Below are 14,741 nucleotides of genomic sequence, written 5' to 3' on the forward strand. Positions count from 1 at the left end.
ATGTACTTCTTTCTTTCGTAATGTCTTTTTACGTAATGTGTGCAATATGTATATTTAAAAGTTTTAGATCTATAAAGAACCATAAATTAAACCTTTTTATATCTTTTATGCTAAGTTTAGATGAAAAAAAATGATAGTAACACCGTATTGTGGATAAAAAAGTGATAGTAAAACCTATTTAGTGGCTCAAAATTCATATTTAAAATAGACATTGTCCGAAATATGTATTATTTTCTATTTAAATTCTTTAGGAGATTTATGGGTGGTCCTCTTATAAAAACTAGGCATTCGGTAAGCTCGGGTATCTCGGGTTTGCCAAGCCCGTACTCGCTATATCGTGAGCAAAATCCATTCTCTTGAAAAAAAAAAATATTGGATCTCTCTTCTACATTTCCTCTCGATTTTAATCTCCTTTTTTTCTCCTTCGATACCTGATAACATAACTATCTCGAATGCAGAAAGTGTGACAGCGCAGTTAAATAGGACAGAAAATATATTTTCACAATCCTGATCATAAAGGCTCGTTTCGAAGCACTCGTATAATACACATGAATTAAAACAAAATCGACCAATCACGCGCTTGATACGAGGGACGCAACAATATGGCGCTCTCGACGTGATTGGTCGCCGACCAGCGAGGCTCGCGCGAAGCGGACCAACGGGAAGAGGGGACGGAGAGGAGGGAGGAGCGAGCATCGCGCGAGCAAGTGGCACGCGCGTCTCGGTTCATTCCTCCTTCAGGTTCTCGCGTGTCGTCACGAGAGTGCGAGTTGCGCGTGCGACGTGCGCGACGGCATTCGCAGTCCAGGATCGCACACAGGCAGGCCGAGCAGAGCGAGAGAGTGGGGCAGCGGATGACAATGATGGCCGCCACCAGCGATGAACGGAGTGTTATGGAACCTGGGCGAAGGAATTCGGGGCAGAGCGAGCCCGTGGATCGACTGAAGCTGCTCTACCCGATGGTGAACGAGGAGGAGACGCCGCTGCCGCGCTCCTGGAGCACGAGGGACAAGTACAACTACATAGGCCTGTCGCAAAATAATCTCCGCGTTCACTACAAAGGTACGTGGATAGCCCGTGTACGCGCGCGCGATCTCCGCGGCAGGCGATGCGTGTCCCCCCGCGATGCGTTTACGCCTTCGTGCGCGATTTCGCGCGATCGGCTCGCGAGCCTGTCAACGGGGCCCTCGCGTCCCCGGGTCCTCGTGTCCGCGGCCGCGGCAGCGATCGGGGCTGCTCCCGGGGCAGGGACGGAGTATCGATTGAAAATGGCAGGGCACTTTTTCGCGTGTGTGTCAGCGACCTAAACAAAGGAATCAGCTGATCGGCCAGCCAGTCCCGGCACGTTCGGGCTGTTACTCTCTCTACGCGGGGCGTCATCGACGTCGGCGGCGTCGAGTCGCGTACGACGACGACGACGCTCGACGTCGCGTCCGTTTCCCGAGGTTGATCCTGGCGAGATCCAGCCTGGTGAAATCGGGACGCTCTTCGATTCCCGCTGGTAGGGAAAAAAAACTAGAGGGAAGGAGATCGAATGAGACAAAGATATACGGTGAGAGAGAGAGGGAGGGAGAGAGGAGGAAGGCAGAGAGAGAGAGGACACATACACGTACATGTATATATACGTATATACACACGACACGCACAATGTCAATGACAGCTACGTCGTACGAACATGGACTGATATGTGGACTCGACCTCGCGCGTCAAGTCGACTCTTGTGTTCGAGGTCTTTGTTGAAGTGGAATTTTTGGCGTTTCGAATTCCCATGCATGTCAGTTTACTGATATATACAGGGTGTCCCACTTTCATTAGCTTCGGTAAGCTAGCGCGTTTTTAAATTAAATTCCTTTCGACAAATTTACGAAACAATGGATAACGAATTTATACAAGTCGGATTTTAAATTTTAGCGAGAGGAATAAATAAATAAAGAGCATTTTCCAATTATAACGATAAGTTCATTAAGGAATATACTGGAGGAGGATGAATGACGAGGAGGTTATCGAACAGATTTCATTGAAGTATTTGATGGAAAATGAAAAGCCGTTATTTTTCGATTTTAATTACCGCCAAAAATATCTGTTATAAATTCATCGAGGAGTCTGTCATTAAAATTTGATATAGTAAAAAATACCATATTTCTTTGAATGGGAGGCACTTTTAACATTTAAATCTCGCAAAAATTCCGCTTAACGATATTTTTTCCGTTGTCTTTGTTATGAAGATTTTCTTGTATCGGTAATGAACAAAAGCCGCAAAATTGCGGTCCTTTCTTTTCCTCTCTTTCTACCCTCAGAGTACAGAGTGTATCCCGAACCTTTCGTAAGTTCCGGGTTGCATAATGACGACAATGACGACTCGACACTGCGGTATTGACAATACCGCGAGCATTTATCTCCCGTGTTCCTTTACTGCATTTATGCATGAAATGAGAAACGTACAACGTGTATTTAAAACATAAATGTGCATTATATATCTGCTTCGGATAAGCGTTCACGCTCGACGAGCGTGATGTGGCTTGCGTAGAGAACGAAAATATTATTTTTCCTCGATCCATGACGAGACAGGAAGGTTGTGTCGAGAGAAAGCAGAGTAAAAGATGCAAATAAAAATCATCGCGTCTGTTATTTATTAATTATTATTGTGAGAGAAAGAGAGAGGAGGGAGGGAGAAAGAATGAGATGCCAATATTTTTTTTTATTTAAAAAAAAAAACATTTTTGAGGGCGCTATTATTATATGACAATTTTATACTGATACATAATATAGTGCGTAAAATATAATGAACACGGATTTTTATTACCTAATATAAATATTTACGCAACATTGTTTAAATTTAAATTTTCAACATTGAATAAAATATAAAATATTAAATGTTATAGTAACCACAGAATAAGAAAGAGTCGTCTATTGTGCATACATACATATACATGGTATGTATAATTTTAAATTACACACACATACACATACATGTGTGTACATGTATCTTATACAAACCATATAGCAGAACTCTAAGATAAATATTAAGAACATCATCTATATGTGCGGTTCATTAGAAATAAATAATGGAATAAATATTGAAATAAATAATGGAATAAATATTCCATTTTTTTGCGCGTATGATAAATATACATTAGAACGTTATGATTAATCGCGATGACCGTTAAAATTGCAACTATTTATGAATGGAAAGCATGAAATAAGATATCGTGATACGTGGCAGACATGATGAGGCATAATACACGCGTACACTCGACTTTAGCTATGCTGCGCGTCGATAATATCCGTTGCTGGCGAATCCTCTTTAATTTAACTTCGATCTCTCCCACGGAGTCTATGTAGCATTCGTTTCGGATCGTTCCAATTTGCCCGTAAATATTTTAGTAGCTGTAATCTTCAGGATCCTCCCTCCCCCCTATTAAATTCTATTTACAATTAATTGAAGGATTGAAATATTTTATTTATACTTTACATTCATATTTACATTTATAATTTATATATACATACGTTTTTAGATATCTATCTAGCTTTATTATGAATGTTTTATTTACGAATTTATTTATCATTATATATTTGTTATTTCATCTTTCATTCATCAAACTTCATAATTCGCAGGTTACTGGTACCTTGATTTTTTTTAAATAAATAAAAACCTAAAAATTTGAAATTATTAATTAAACAAGTAATCTTGAAGCACTCTGTAAGGTGCGATAATTTTACATATCGCGATAATCGCGAAACGTGTTCGAGAGTCGCGGCTGCTCTTTGCGTTTCCGATTAAATTGTGCGATCGTTGATTGCGAGTCTCGAGCCTCTCCTGTTCACGCGCAAGTCCACGATAACGATTTCGAGTCGAAACGCGGTATAAGAAATCAGCCGCGTCTTGAGCAGTCGCGATTCGCCGATGCATCTATATCGTTTACGAAGCGTGGCTCATTGTCAGATGCACGTGATATTCCTTGGATTAAGTTAGGAGTGTCTGAGAAAACGGGAAGTCGCCCACCCGTGCATCTATACCGTTAGCCCTTAACTGTTCTTGTATTTTCCTTGCACTTGCACTTAATCACATTCGATTTTCGTAAACATGAGTATCTTGATCTTTCCCGTATCTTGCGAATCTTCGAGATTTATGAGCTGCCGATTATCATTTTTATGAAACGCAATAATTATTAAAGTCCTTGTAATTAAAGTTAAATCGAGGATAATTTTCCGTGACTCTTTCTATAAATATACTTTCTATAAATAAAATTGTTCAAAGTTAAATATATTTGAGGGTTTTCATTATTTCTGTAATAATTTACTGTTTAATATCGTGTCATTATTTGACGATAATTTATCGCAATAATTTCTTTCGCGAAGATATATGTAAAGTGTAAAAGCCTTCATGTTCTCGTACTTTGATTCGATAAAATGATGCTTCTTATATAAAAAATTCATGTCGGTTGAGAGTCCTAGCGAATCGAAGAAATACGTCAAAGACGACAGCATGTTTTACAATTTTAGATTCTAGGAAACTAGTACATTTTTTCATTTTATCGGAGTTGTTTACGGAAAGGCTGTCGATATATTCAAATATCCGATTTCCTCTCTAACTATTTTGGAATAAACCGGATATCCCTGTGGGCTAATATTACATCAAACGCACAATTGCTTACAACAGTTCCACTGCAGTTTGCGCAGCGATGTTTTCGCAAAAATATAAATCTCATGAAAACGGTATATCCGAAAGTTATATAAATGATGCCCGATGGAATATGGAGATAGATACGGTATATTACATTGTATAAGGGCGGGACATGCGCATAATATACAAACTCGTAGATCACAGATCGGCAGATAAAGCTTGTAACATTGCATCGATATCCCGCGCGCTGACCTAATGCCCTACTTACATCTGCTCTGCTAAATCGTGTATTTCCACGGATCAATTTATGCTTTAGCTTCATGCGGTAGGTTTATTAATTTTTTTCTTCATAGCAAGCTTGCTCTCACCCGAACATTTCATTCGGAGCGCGTATCGAGACATTTAATATTGAACGAAAGATTTCAGGAGAACAGAAAGATCAGGTTCAGGATAAATGAATGAATCCTCCTCTCTCTCCCTAACGTTTTGATAAATTGGCGTCAAATTCTGTAGAAAGAGCACGTGTTCACGTGGGAATTTTCGCGCAATTATGTGATATTTTATTACCTATGTAAGGCATGTCGAAGAAATGATTTTGCATTAAAATTTCTTATTTCGGGCGCGCGAAAGTCGCTTCCTGAAGCGTGCGTTCTTCATCGTCACCGCGTGTTGCGATGTTATGCACCAAAAATACATCGCTCGCGTTTCAAGTTACGACGGCGTGAAAGCACTTGGTCGCATTTCACTTGTATATAATAATCTGGGCGTCTCTAGATCGCGCGTTCTTCCGCGTGGCACTATGCGACTTACTCGAAATCAATATTTCACATCGTGTCCAAGGCGCATAGCGTATCTCGAGAAGGAGCCCATAGGTTCTCGCATACCTCTTTCTCGACACAAAGACTGGCTACCCTTGCTTGACCAAACTTGCCTCGCAGCGAGTGACATAATAAGTGAACTGGAGAAATTTTCCTTTCCAAGACTTGGCCTGAAATTTCTCCTGGAATAGATAATCTTGAAATTAGTAAAACACGAAATATATATATTTAAATTATTAAATAAATAAATAAATATTTCTATCTATTTCTCGACACGAAGGCTACCCTTGCTCGATCAAACTTACCTCGCAGCGAGTGACATAATAAGTGAACTGGAGAAATTTTCCTTTCCAAGACTTGGCCTGAAATTTCTCCTGGAATAGATAATCTTGAAATTAGTAAAGCACGAAATATATATATTTAAATTATTAAATGAATAAATAAAAATTTCTATCTATTTCTCTCTCGACACGAAGACTGGCTACCCTTGCTCGACCAAACTTGCCTCGCAGCGAGTGACATAATAAGTGAACTGGAGAAATTTTCCTTTCCAAGACTTGGCCTGAAATTTCTCCTGGAATAGATAATCTTGAAATTAGTAAAACACGAAATATATATATTTAGATTATTAAATAAATAAATAAATATTTCTATCTATTTCTCGACACGAAGATTGGCTATCCTTGCTCGATCAAACTTGCCTCGCAGCGAGTGACATAATAAGTGAACTGGAGAAATTTTCCTTTCCAAGACTTGACCTGAAATTTCTCCTGGAATAGATAATCTTGAAATTAGTAAAACACGAAATATATATATTTAAGTTATTAAATAAATAAATAAATATTTCTATCTATTTCTCTCTCGCAGATGGTGAGAATTGATTAACGCAGAAGATATATATGGTACAGAAATTAGTTATGCAATGTATCTTCAATAACGTAACTATCCTTGATAAATCTTTTCCGTATTTCCGTACACGTTCTGATAATCATGCATTCATCCGGAGTTCAGCAGAAAAACAATTGGACGTGTAGGTGGAAAAGATACATTCGAACGCATAGTGTTTGTCCTTGCATCTCTAAACCGCCGATGATGTGACCTCGGTTTTAATCTCAAGTGACAGATACGTCTCGTCTAAAATGCGTCCCTGTCTCACCACTTTTAACGTTCATATGTTTTTACTTGCAACTTGTAATCTCTCTGTACATGACCTATAGTTGTCGGATTCCTATAAAGAGCCATCGGTTCCTTCCCCAGGTTACGGCAAAACTCACAAAGACGCTGCCAGTGTTCGCACAACGCATGCAATACCAGCTGCCTGCGGCTTGTATTATTTCGAGGTGAAGATCGTGAGCAAGGGACGGGACGGTTACATGGGCATTGGCCTCTCGGCGCGCGACGTCAATGTAAATAGACTACCAGGATGGGACAAGCATTCATACGGTTATCACGGTGACGACGGTCACAGTTTCTGCTCAAGTGGCACCGGGCAACCTTACGGGCCGACCTTCACCACCGGTGACGTGATCGGTTGCGGCGTTAATCTCGTCGACAACACCGCCTTCTACACGAAAAATGGTCATCATTTGGGCATCGCCTTTACGGACCTCCCTGTAAGCCATTCTCTGTGTCAATTAATAACACTGTAACAGATTGTATTACATTCTAAAAGGTCTAGACATGCGTAAGAGACCAAGAGAAGCGATATTAATGAAGAAATATTAGGAGGAAATGCAATCCCTCTTTCGCATATTCTCTTATCTCATCTTATTAATCCCAGTAATGTATGATAAATCAATAATAATTTAATAATTCAATAATAATCAATAATAATATCCATAATAATTTAATAATTAATCATAATTACCTTTTTATATCGAGAAAAAAACTGATAATTGACTTTAAGTTTTTACGACAAGCAAGTGCTTTAGTTTTTTTTCTAATCTAAATGATAAAATTTTGAAATTTATTATTCAGAATCACATAATTAAATTCAATACGATCGAATACGATAGACTTAAACTTTAGCTAAAATATTGAATGTTTTATTTAAATGCAATTTGTTTTCGCAGACCAATCTCTTTCCAACGGTCGGTCTGCAGACTCCAGGCGAGGTAGTGGATGCCAACTTTGGACAATTGCCGTTTGTCTTCGACATCGGGGACATGATCAACGAACTGCGTGTACGGACGAGATTACAGATCATAAACTATCCCACGCCAGACCATGGCCAGGGCCAGTGGCAGGCAATCCTTCACAGGTACATATCCAACCAGAAAGCGAGACGGGGACCGGGTGCGTGATTTTCTACTATTCTTCTTCGTGATTATTTTTCTTCCTCCTTCGTTTGTCATTATTGTCCGTTAAGATCCTCCTTGATTTGCGAGAGTTCCTCTCAAAAAACGCTTGCGCGGATAAATCGAGGCAGTTAGCGGGAAAAAATCGCCAATGGACCAATGTTTACAATATTTTCGAGAGTAATGAAGTACTCTGTACGAATTCGACAGAATGGTGTGTACGTATCTCGTCCATCATGGGTACCTCGACAGCGCCGAGGCATTCGCCAGCAGCACGGGTCAGGTGTTCGAGGAGGACTACAGCTCCATTAAAAATCGACAAAGTAAGTGTTGGCTCACTTCATGATTGCTCATTCGAAAGGTTGCTGCTTTTTTGAAGAACTAGAAAAACAGAAAGATATTATTAAAATTTATTAAAATCATATAATTTTCTTCCACATTTTTTACATTTTAAAATTTAGCATAAAGAGTGGCAATTTTGTTATTAAATCTATATCGTCACCTTTATTATATTTCTTATATTTCTTATATTTATTATATTTATAATGATGATTTGTAGGGATTATAAAGCTGGTATTATCCGGTCGCGTCGGCGAGGCGATAGACGTAACTAATCGGTTATATCCCGGTTTGCTTGATCGGGATCCGAATTTGCTGTTCGCGCTCAAGTGCCGCCAATTCGTGGAAATGGTGAACGGCAGTGATTCGGAGGTCTGTCCGAATGGCAATCCAAACCAGACCAGTGTGATACAATCGACCAAAGCGTATGTGAAATCTGCGACCGGTACCGTGGAAGAGATGAATATCAGTAACGCGATGAACGGCACCAGCGGCCCGCAGTTCGTCAACGGTCAGATAGAGGATGACGTAGACATGGAGGAGAGCGGGGTCAATGCTGTGAATGGTATCAAGAACAGTAACGGGTATCAGAATGGTAATCTGGGCTCGAATGGGTACAAGTGTCAAAATGGGGAAGATGTAGATATGGGTGAGAACTCAATGTAGTTAATATTGTGATATGAATAATTTATGTAGACGAGATAGTGTTTTTTCTAGATAAAATGTTTATATCAATATCTTATAGAATTTATATAATAGACGGAAGTAAAAGAAGCGAGTTAATTAAATCAATATGTAATTATTTTTATGTAAGAAATGCGATTAGCTATTTTGAACAAATGTAAAATGTACTATTCTTATAAACAAACATACCTATTTACAGAAATCGACAATAGTGCCAATCAAAATCAGCAGCAGAACAGCAACATTACTGATAGTACGACAAGTAAAAGTAACAAGAAGCAGTTGTGTGGCGGAAACAAACAGGCAATTGAGAAGATGTTGGAATTTGGCAGACAATTGTATTCACAATCGATGCACCTAAGACAACAGTATGGAAAGAACGACAGCAATAAGAAGATGTTGCAGGACGCTTTCAGTCTATTGGCATATTCCAATCCGTGGAATTCCCCTGTTGGCTGGCAACTCAACCCGCAAGAGAGGGAAACAGTCTGCCAAAGGCTGAATTCTGCTCTTCTCGGTAAGAGTAAATTTTCGCAATGATATGAAAAAAAATAGCATGCTTCTTTTTCTCAATTTTTATATATTTATTCAATTATAAGTAAAAATGAGATAAAAATTTGGATTGTTATAATCAATAGAATCTAGTAATTTACCCCGTCGGCCACCATTGGAAGTCGCGGCATCCCACACGAGAGACCTTGTCCGCGCGATGTCGACTGCCAATTTAGGGGCTTGCGGATTTGCAGTAGTAGATAATATTATCCAATATTGACGGTGCCTACGTCTGCTACCACGTTCGTCTCTTCTACCAGCGCGAGTATGGTAAATAACATTTATTTTTATTCACGCTCAAGATCGTGAAATGGTTAATTTATCGGAAAATTTTTTCCTAGAAATTTGTTTCCGTAAAATGAAACATGTAAGACACGAATAATTAAGGTCCAATTATCTTTAAAGGAGATAAAAAAAATAACGCGAATTTTATTCTCGACAGCTTTAAATTGATTTGTAAAAAATCGCAAAATCTATCGCGGATAATTTCTTAGGATGGTTGTTAGAAATAAAATGTTTAAGGAGTGTGAACTCTCTTCTAGGTAAATAACGCGGATTTTCCTTTTTATCTAGGTATGGAAACTCCATACAAAGAAAGATTAAGGTAGGAAGTACTCAGGAACGTACCATTTTGAAAATTGTTTCGGTTTCAAGCGCGCTGATCCAATCATTATTACTACGTTTGACGGGTGTCTTTTTTTCTGTCTCTCTCTTTCTCGCTATGTATGATATGCATGCAAACTGTTCCAAGATTGCAAAAAGTACTTAGCGAGGAAATCTTGTAGGATGCGGAGGCGCAACGTGGAGCAGATTGTTCTGTTAACGCAGCAACATCGCGATGTCGCGTGCCTCTTCAGCTAGAGCAGCCGGATTCGTCGGTGCCTTGGCTCGATCTCACACCACAGACACGAACATGCAAGATGAACGCTCAGACCTGCCAACAAAAATGACACCTCATCAATTTGTAGCTTAAATCGGGGATGAACGGTCACTTTGGGATTACTACGCCGACCAAGAGCGAGAAACGGCAGTTCACGATGATGCTGATCCCCCGTTCCCGGCGATCGACCATATTGCGGCCGACTACATCGCGTTTTTGACATTGTTGTGACTATTTATATGATTTTCTGTATCCTCCTTTATTTTTCTCCCCTTTGTACTTTCTTTTGTTTTTTTATCCGACAACGGTTTATCTTGGTTCGCGACCTCTCGGTTGTTTAATCGCGCGTTACCCCAACGTTCGCGCGACAATGTCGGATTTCACGTTGCCATGTGAATATCCCAAATCGCGATAAATCGCGCGTCGTTAGTTTAGTAGTCGCAAGTATTGTGCAATACGACGATTAACACATGTTACCGATAAAACGGACTGTACAATTAAAGTCAATCCGTGTAAAGTGTGACATTTCTGTGAGAAACATCGTCCTTATCGCCATCAATTGGAAATTAACTCGCGTACCTTGCGGCGTACGAGGGTAACGCGTAATCTCAAATTCATTTGCATTTAAATGCGGGTTGTCTGTATTAAAGTATATTCAATAATGAAAAATCTATCCGACATTCAACCTCATTAGATGCATTAGCCAAATTTGGATAATGAAGAGGAATAACAAGTGGAACGCGATATATTATATATTGCGTCTCGTTCGCTTGAGAAAAATTTAGCCGTGTTAATTTTACGCATTCGCGTTGGCTTCATAATTTTTTAACTTAACTTTTGTACATCGTAACGATAAAATATTACTTGCTTCATTTTGACGAATCGGCGCGACGATTTCTTTTTGTAATTCAGTTTTCTAATTATTCTGGGAGCGGCGGAAGCATGTTCATTTTAGAGATGGACGACATCTTACGTTTATATAAATAGTTGCGAAAAACAAAAAAACTTGTAAACTTAACTAAGGAGCGATCTTGTACTCTACACTAAGTAATTGTTTTTTATATGCGACATAGTATATTATTATATTATATATTATTAAAGAGTAAAAAAAATGAGAGAGAGAGAGAGGGAGAGAGAGAAGAAAAATCACAAATAAGAAAATCGTATGCAGCTAGGCGTGCGTTTAAATACAATAATTTACTATATATACACGAAAAAAATCATATTAATTAAAATAGAATTACCCGAATCAAATGATTTTTAGTGTTATTGTTTTGTGTACTATATAGGTAGAACTATAATACGAATATGTGCGAATACAGCATGGATTTGGCAAACATGGTTTGATAAATTATTTCGTTTCGTCGCACATGTTGTTGTTATCGCGATTATCCCGCCAGGATATTGTTTTGTGTAAATTCACCTATTGTTAAGCTGATCGGAAATTTGATTTCGGGAATAATCGTCATTGTTACTTCGAGATTTGTTAAAGTTTCCGTTTTGTTGACGCGACCGGCGCAACAAAAATTGATGAAAATCTGCTCATTCTTGTACATCGGTTCACATTCGCCGGCGCGATACGACAACAATTTAGCCGAATCATGAGATGTGCTCAGTAGATCGTCGACGTTCTTGTCCCTGGACACTTTCGTTTGCGCCCTTCCGGTGATTGGCTCCCGAATGTCGTTTTACCCCTAGCCTGCCTTCTAAGTCTTTCGACACGATACTTTCAAAATGCATATATATTTTAGGTAATAAAAGATACATTGTAATATATACATATATATTTGTGCCTATCTAACGTAACTTTATTTGCGTCTTCGTTCGATTCGCGCGAACATGTATATACGTGCATTTACGCATATGTTTCATACGCATCGTATACGCACCTGCTTTCGTTTCTCTCCTCGTTTCCAAGATTCATCAGCCTAGCGCGCCGAGGAAACCGCGTCGCATTGTATTCTCGCATCGCGTACGTCCGCGATGAGAGAAGCAGGGGGAACGACTACTTTCCTCCGTTCTCGTAATGAGAGCACGATTATGCACATGCGTGTGTAGAGTATGCACCAACCACGTCGATTGTCAAAAGATAGTAAATGTTCACTCGGAAGAGAGATTTCTCCTCGTGATCCTCTCACTCAAGCGATTCGTGCACAAAACTGTAACTAGCGTATACAGAAGTGATCCGTTTAGGTAGAGAAGCAGTAAACACACTTTTTCGCTTTTACCTTTAACTTTGAGGGACTACTCGCACTTTAAACGCGCTCGCACACGCACGCACGCGCATGATTTCCGGTAACGTCAACGATATTCTAGTCAATCTCGAGGGTGTTTTTGTTCTCGTACATTGATGGGGAGATATATATCATGGCAAATCAAATCGCGTATTTTTATACTATGGTGATTAATCTTTATCCGGGAGATCTATTTTCTGAAGACGTAAAAACGGGTAACGCTATTTTTTCCGTAAGAGAGAGAGTCCCACAAGAATATATTATACACATGCAAATATATATTTGTGTCTTTATACTATCACGAAGATCGCATGTAATTTTATGAAGCTAGGTGTATATTTTAGAGAGAGTAGCTTTACATTTCTCGAGGAATTGAGAGAAAGATGCATCTCATATTCGGATACGACAGTTACAAATGTTATCGTTCGATTCATTTATATAGGCACGAAGTATTCCCATGCAGCACAGACCATTGTTGTTACATTGCAGCAATATTGCTGCAATGTAACAACACTGGTCTGTGCTATATGGGACTTGTACGCATGTAACAGTTCGATTATAGCGATTATAGTACTCTTAGTTTCGCATTTTCGTATGAAAAAAGTCAATATTCACGTCTTGCAGTACTCTTGTGTTACATACGTGCGCGCGTGCGTGTGATATGCATACCAGTAAAAAAAATATACATATATATATATCTATATATACTATGCTTTTTTTATATATGACGAAATATAATTGTAGTTTATGTACGAGAGTCAAATATCTCTCTCTTGAATCCAGTTTTAAGAAGACGGGCAAATACACAGTGGCGACGGCCATCGAATTAGTTGTTTCTAACACGCTCTGAGTACGTTGAAACATATTTTAACAATAGAAATGTTATTTTTATACGTGTACGATGTAGTTATATTAAATGAGCTGTGTGGCGTCGTGTGTGTAACGAAATCGTGACATGTTAGTAGAAACACATTAACACTCTGTCGTCGCTATATAAGTTTTCCGCGTAGGAAACATGTACAGGGTGATTCAGGTGAGAGCGGATCTGCGTTCCCCTGCGAAACACTCTGTATTGTGAATAAAAAGAAAGAAAGCAAGAAACTAAATCGAAAGTTCATACTGTTGACATGTTTTTAGCAATACTTTGTAATAACGAGAGGAATAGAAGAGAGGAAACTGCGAGATATTATAAGTAATAAAAGCAACGTACGACGTTCTGCAAACAGCGATGATGCTCTACCGTGCATCTTTTTCTTTTTCGTTCTCTTATCAGCAACTGAACGTCTGTTATATTTTCTTTTTTTTTTTTCACGAAGCTTTCAAAACATGCGAATCCTCGGCAATCGCGGCGAGCTTCGAAGCACGAAGGTGTATCGGCTATGAGCTTTCGATTCCGATTACTGTGGCAAACGCTCCAGACATTTCAAGAAATTCTCGAGTGTATAAGAGACATACACGATGTACATGTAAATAAGCGCAAAGTAAACAACACACGCGAGCAATTTGACGGCACGGCGTTTTCTAAACAGGGATCGAAGTCGATGTAATCTCGATGACGAGTCGAGCTGACAAGATTACGTGGTGTTATCATCGATTCGTGATCTTAAACGATCGAAGATTGAAGTTTTCGAACGCTTGATTGGCAATATTTATATTTTTTTCTTCGCTTAAACGAGACACGAGAGATGGCGGATTATCAGCTGTTCGATTTGACAGTTTGACGACGTTTGGTCCCTGCTTCGAACCATGTGCAATTAAGATAAAGCAATCGATTTACTAGCCAAGAATTCCGATCGGGAGTATCATATGATGTCTGTGCGCGGAATACGAATCTGAAGATGTGTCGTACAATTTTATTGTGTAATCAGCATTTTTAATCCGCAATTATATTCAATACTACTTACGCTATCAGCGATTACGTTATAAAGTCGTTATTCGGTAATAAAGCAAGCTGTATTCCCTTACATGTGCAAGCTGCATAAATCATTGCGTACGTCATTCGGGTTTCAGATGATTTTAGAATATTATAGATTTCTAATGTCGCAGCGTGTGTATGTAAATCTCGTCAAGATCGATCGTCTTGGTGCCGCCAAGTTATAATGTCAAGGTAAGTCCAACAATTTCTTCACATATTTATAAGCGCGTAATTTTGTAAAACATTTTGCCGACAGTTATAGTCATTAAAAAAAAGGATACGCATATCGTAAGAAATTTAAATTACGATAATAAAATTCCAGCGCGACTGAGACGTTCAATAATCTTTATAAACAAAGATTTCCAGTAGAAATCGAAGTTGTCGAGCAGCGATATAAC

General features: G+C 39.0%; 1 protein-coding gene across 6 annotated transcripts; it reads left to right on the forward strand.

The window, feature by feature from the left end:
- The first annotated feature begins 752 nt into the window (after positions 1 to 752).
- Ranbpm (Ran-binding protein M) lies at positions 753 to 11,970 on the forward strand. Of its 6 annotated transcripts, none has more exons than XM_083108065.1 (9): positions 753 to 1,062; positions 6,700 to 7,055; positions 7,515 to 7,702; positions 7,950 to 8,062; positions 8,299 to 8,727; positions 8,962 to 9,279; positions 9,401 to 9,584; positions 9,888 to 9,918; positions 10,066 to 11,970. In XM_083108065.1, the coding sequence occupies exons 1-7, from the start codon at positions 855 to 857 to the stop codon at positions 9,532 to 9,534; spliced, it is 1,746 nt and encodes a 581-aa protein (XP_082964191.1). In that variant the 5' UTR covers positions 753 to 854; the 3' UTR covers positions 9,535 to 9,584; positions 9,888 to 9,918; positions 10,066 to 11,970. The 6 variants fall into 6 exon arrangements, with proteins under 6 accessions (XP_082964191.1, XP_082964192.1, XP_082964188.1 ...); XM_083108066.1 differs by having other exon boundaries at positions 10,100 to 11,970; XM_083108062.1 differs by lacking the exon at positions 9,888 to 9,918 and having other exon boundaries at positions 754 to 1,062.
- The last annotated feature ends 2,771 nt before the right edge of the window (positions 11,971 to 14,741 follow it).

The sequence above is a fragment of the Camponotus vicinus genome, unplaced genomic scaffold (assembly GCF_025532165.1).
Source record: "Camponotus vicinus isolate PSW18456_S1 unplaced genomic scaffold, iyCamVici1.0 SCAF_9, whole genome shotgun sequence".
Lineage (NCBI taxonomy): Eukaryota > Metazoa > Arthropoda > Insecta > Hymenoptera > Formicidae > Camponotus > Camponotus vicinus.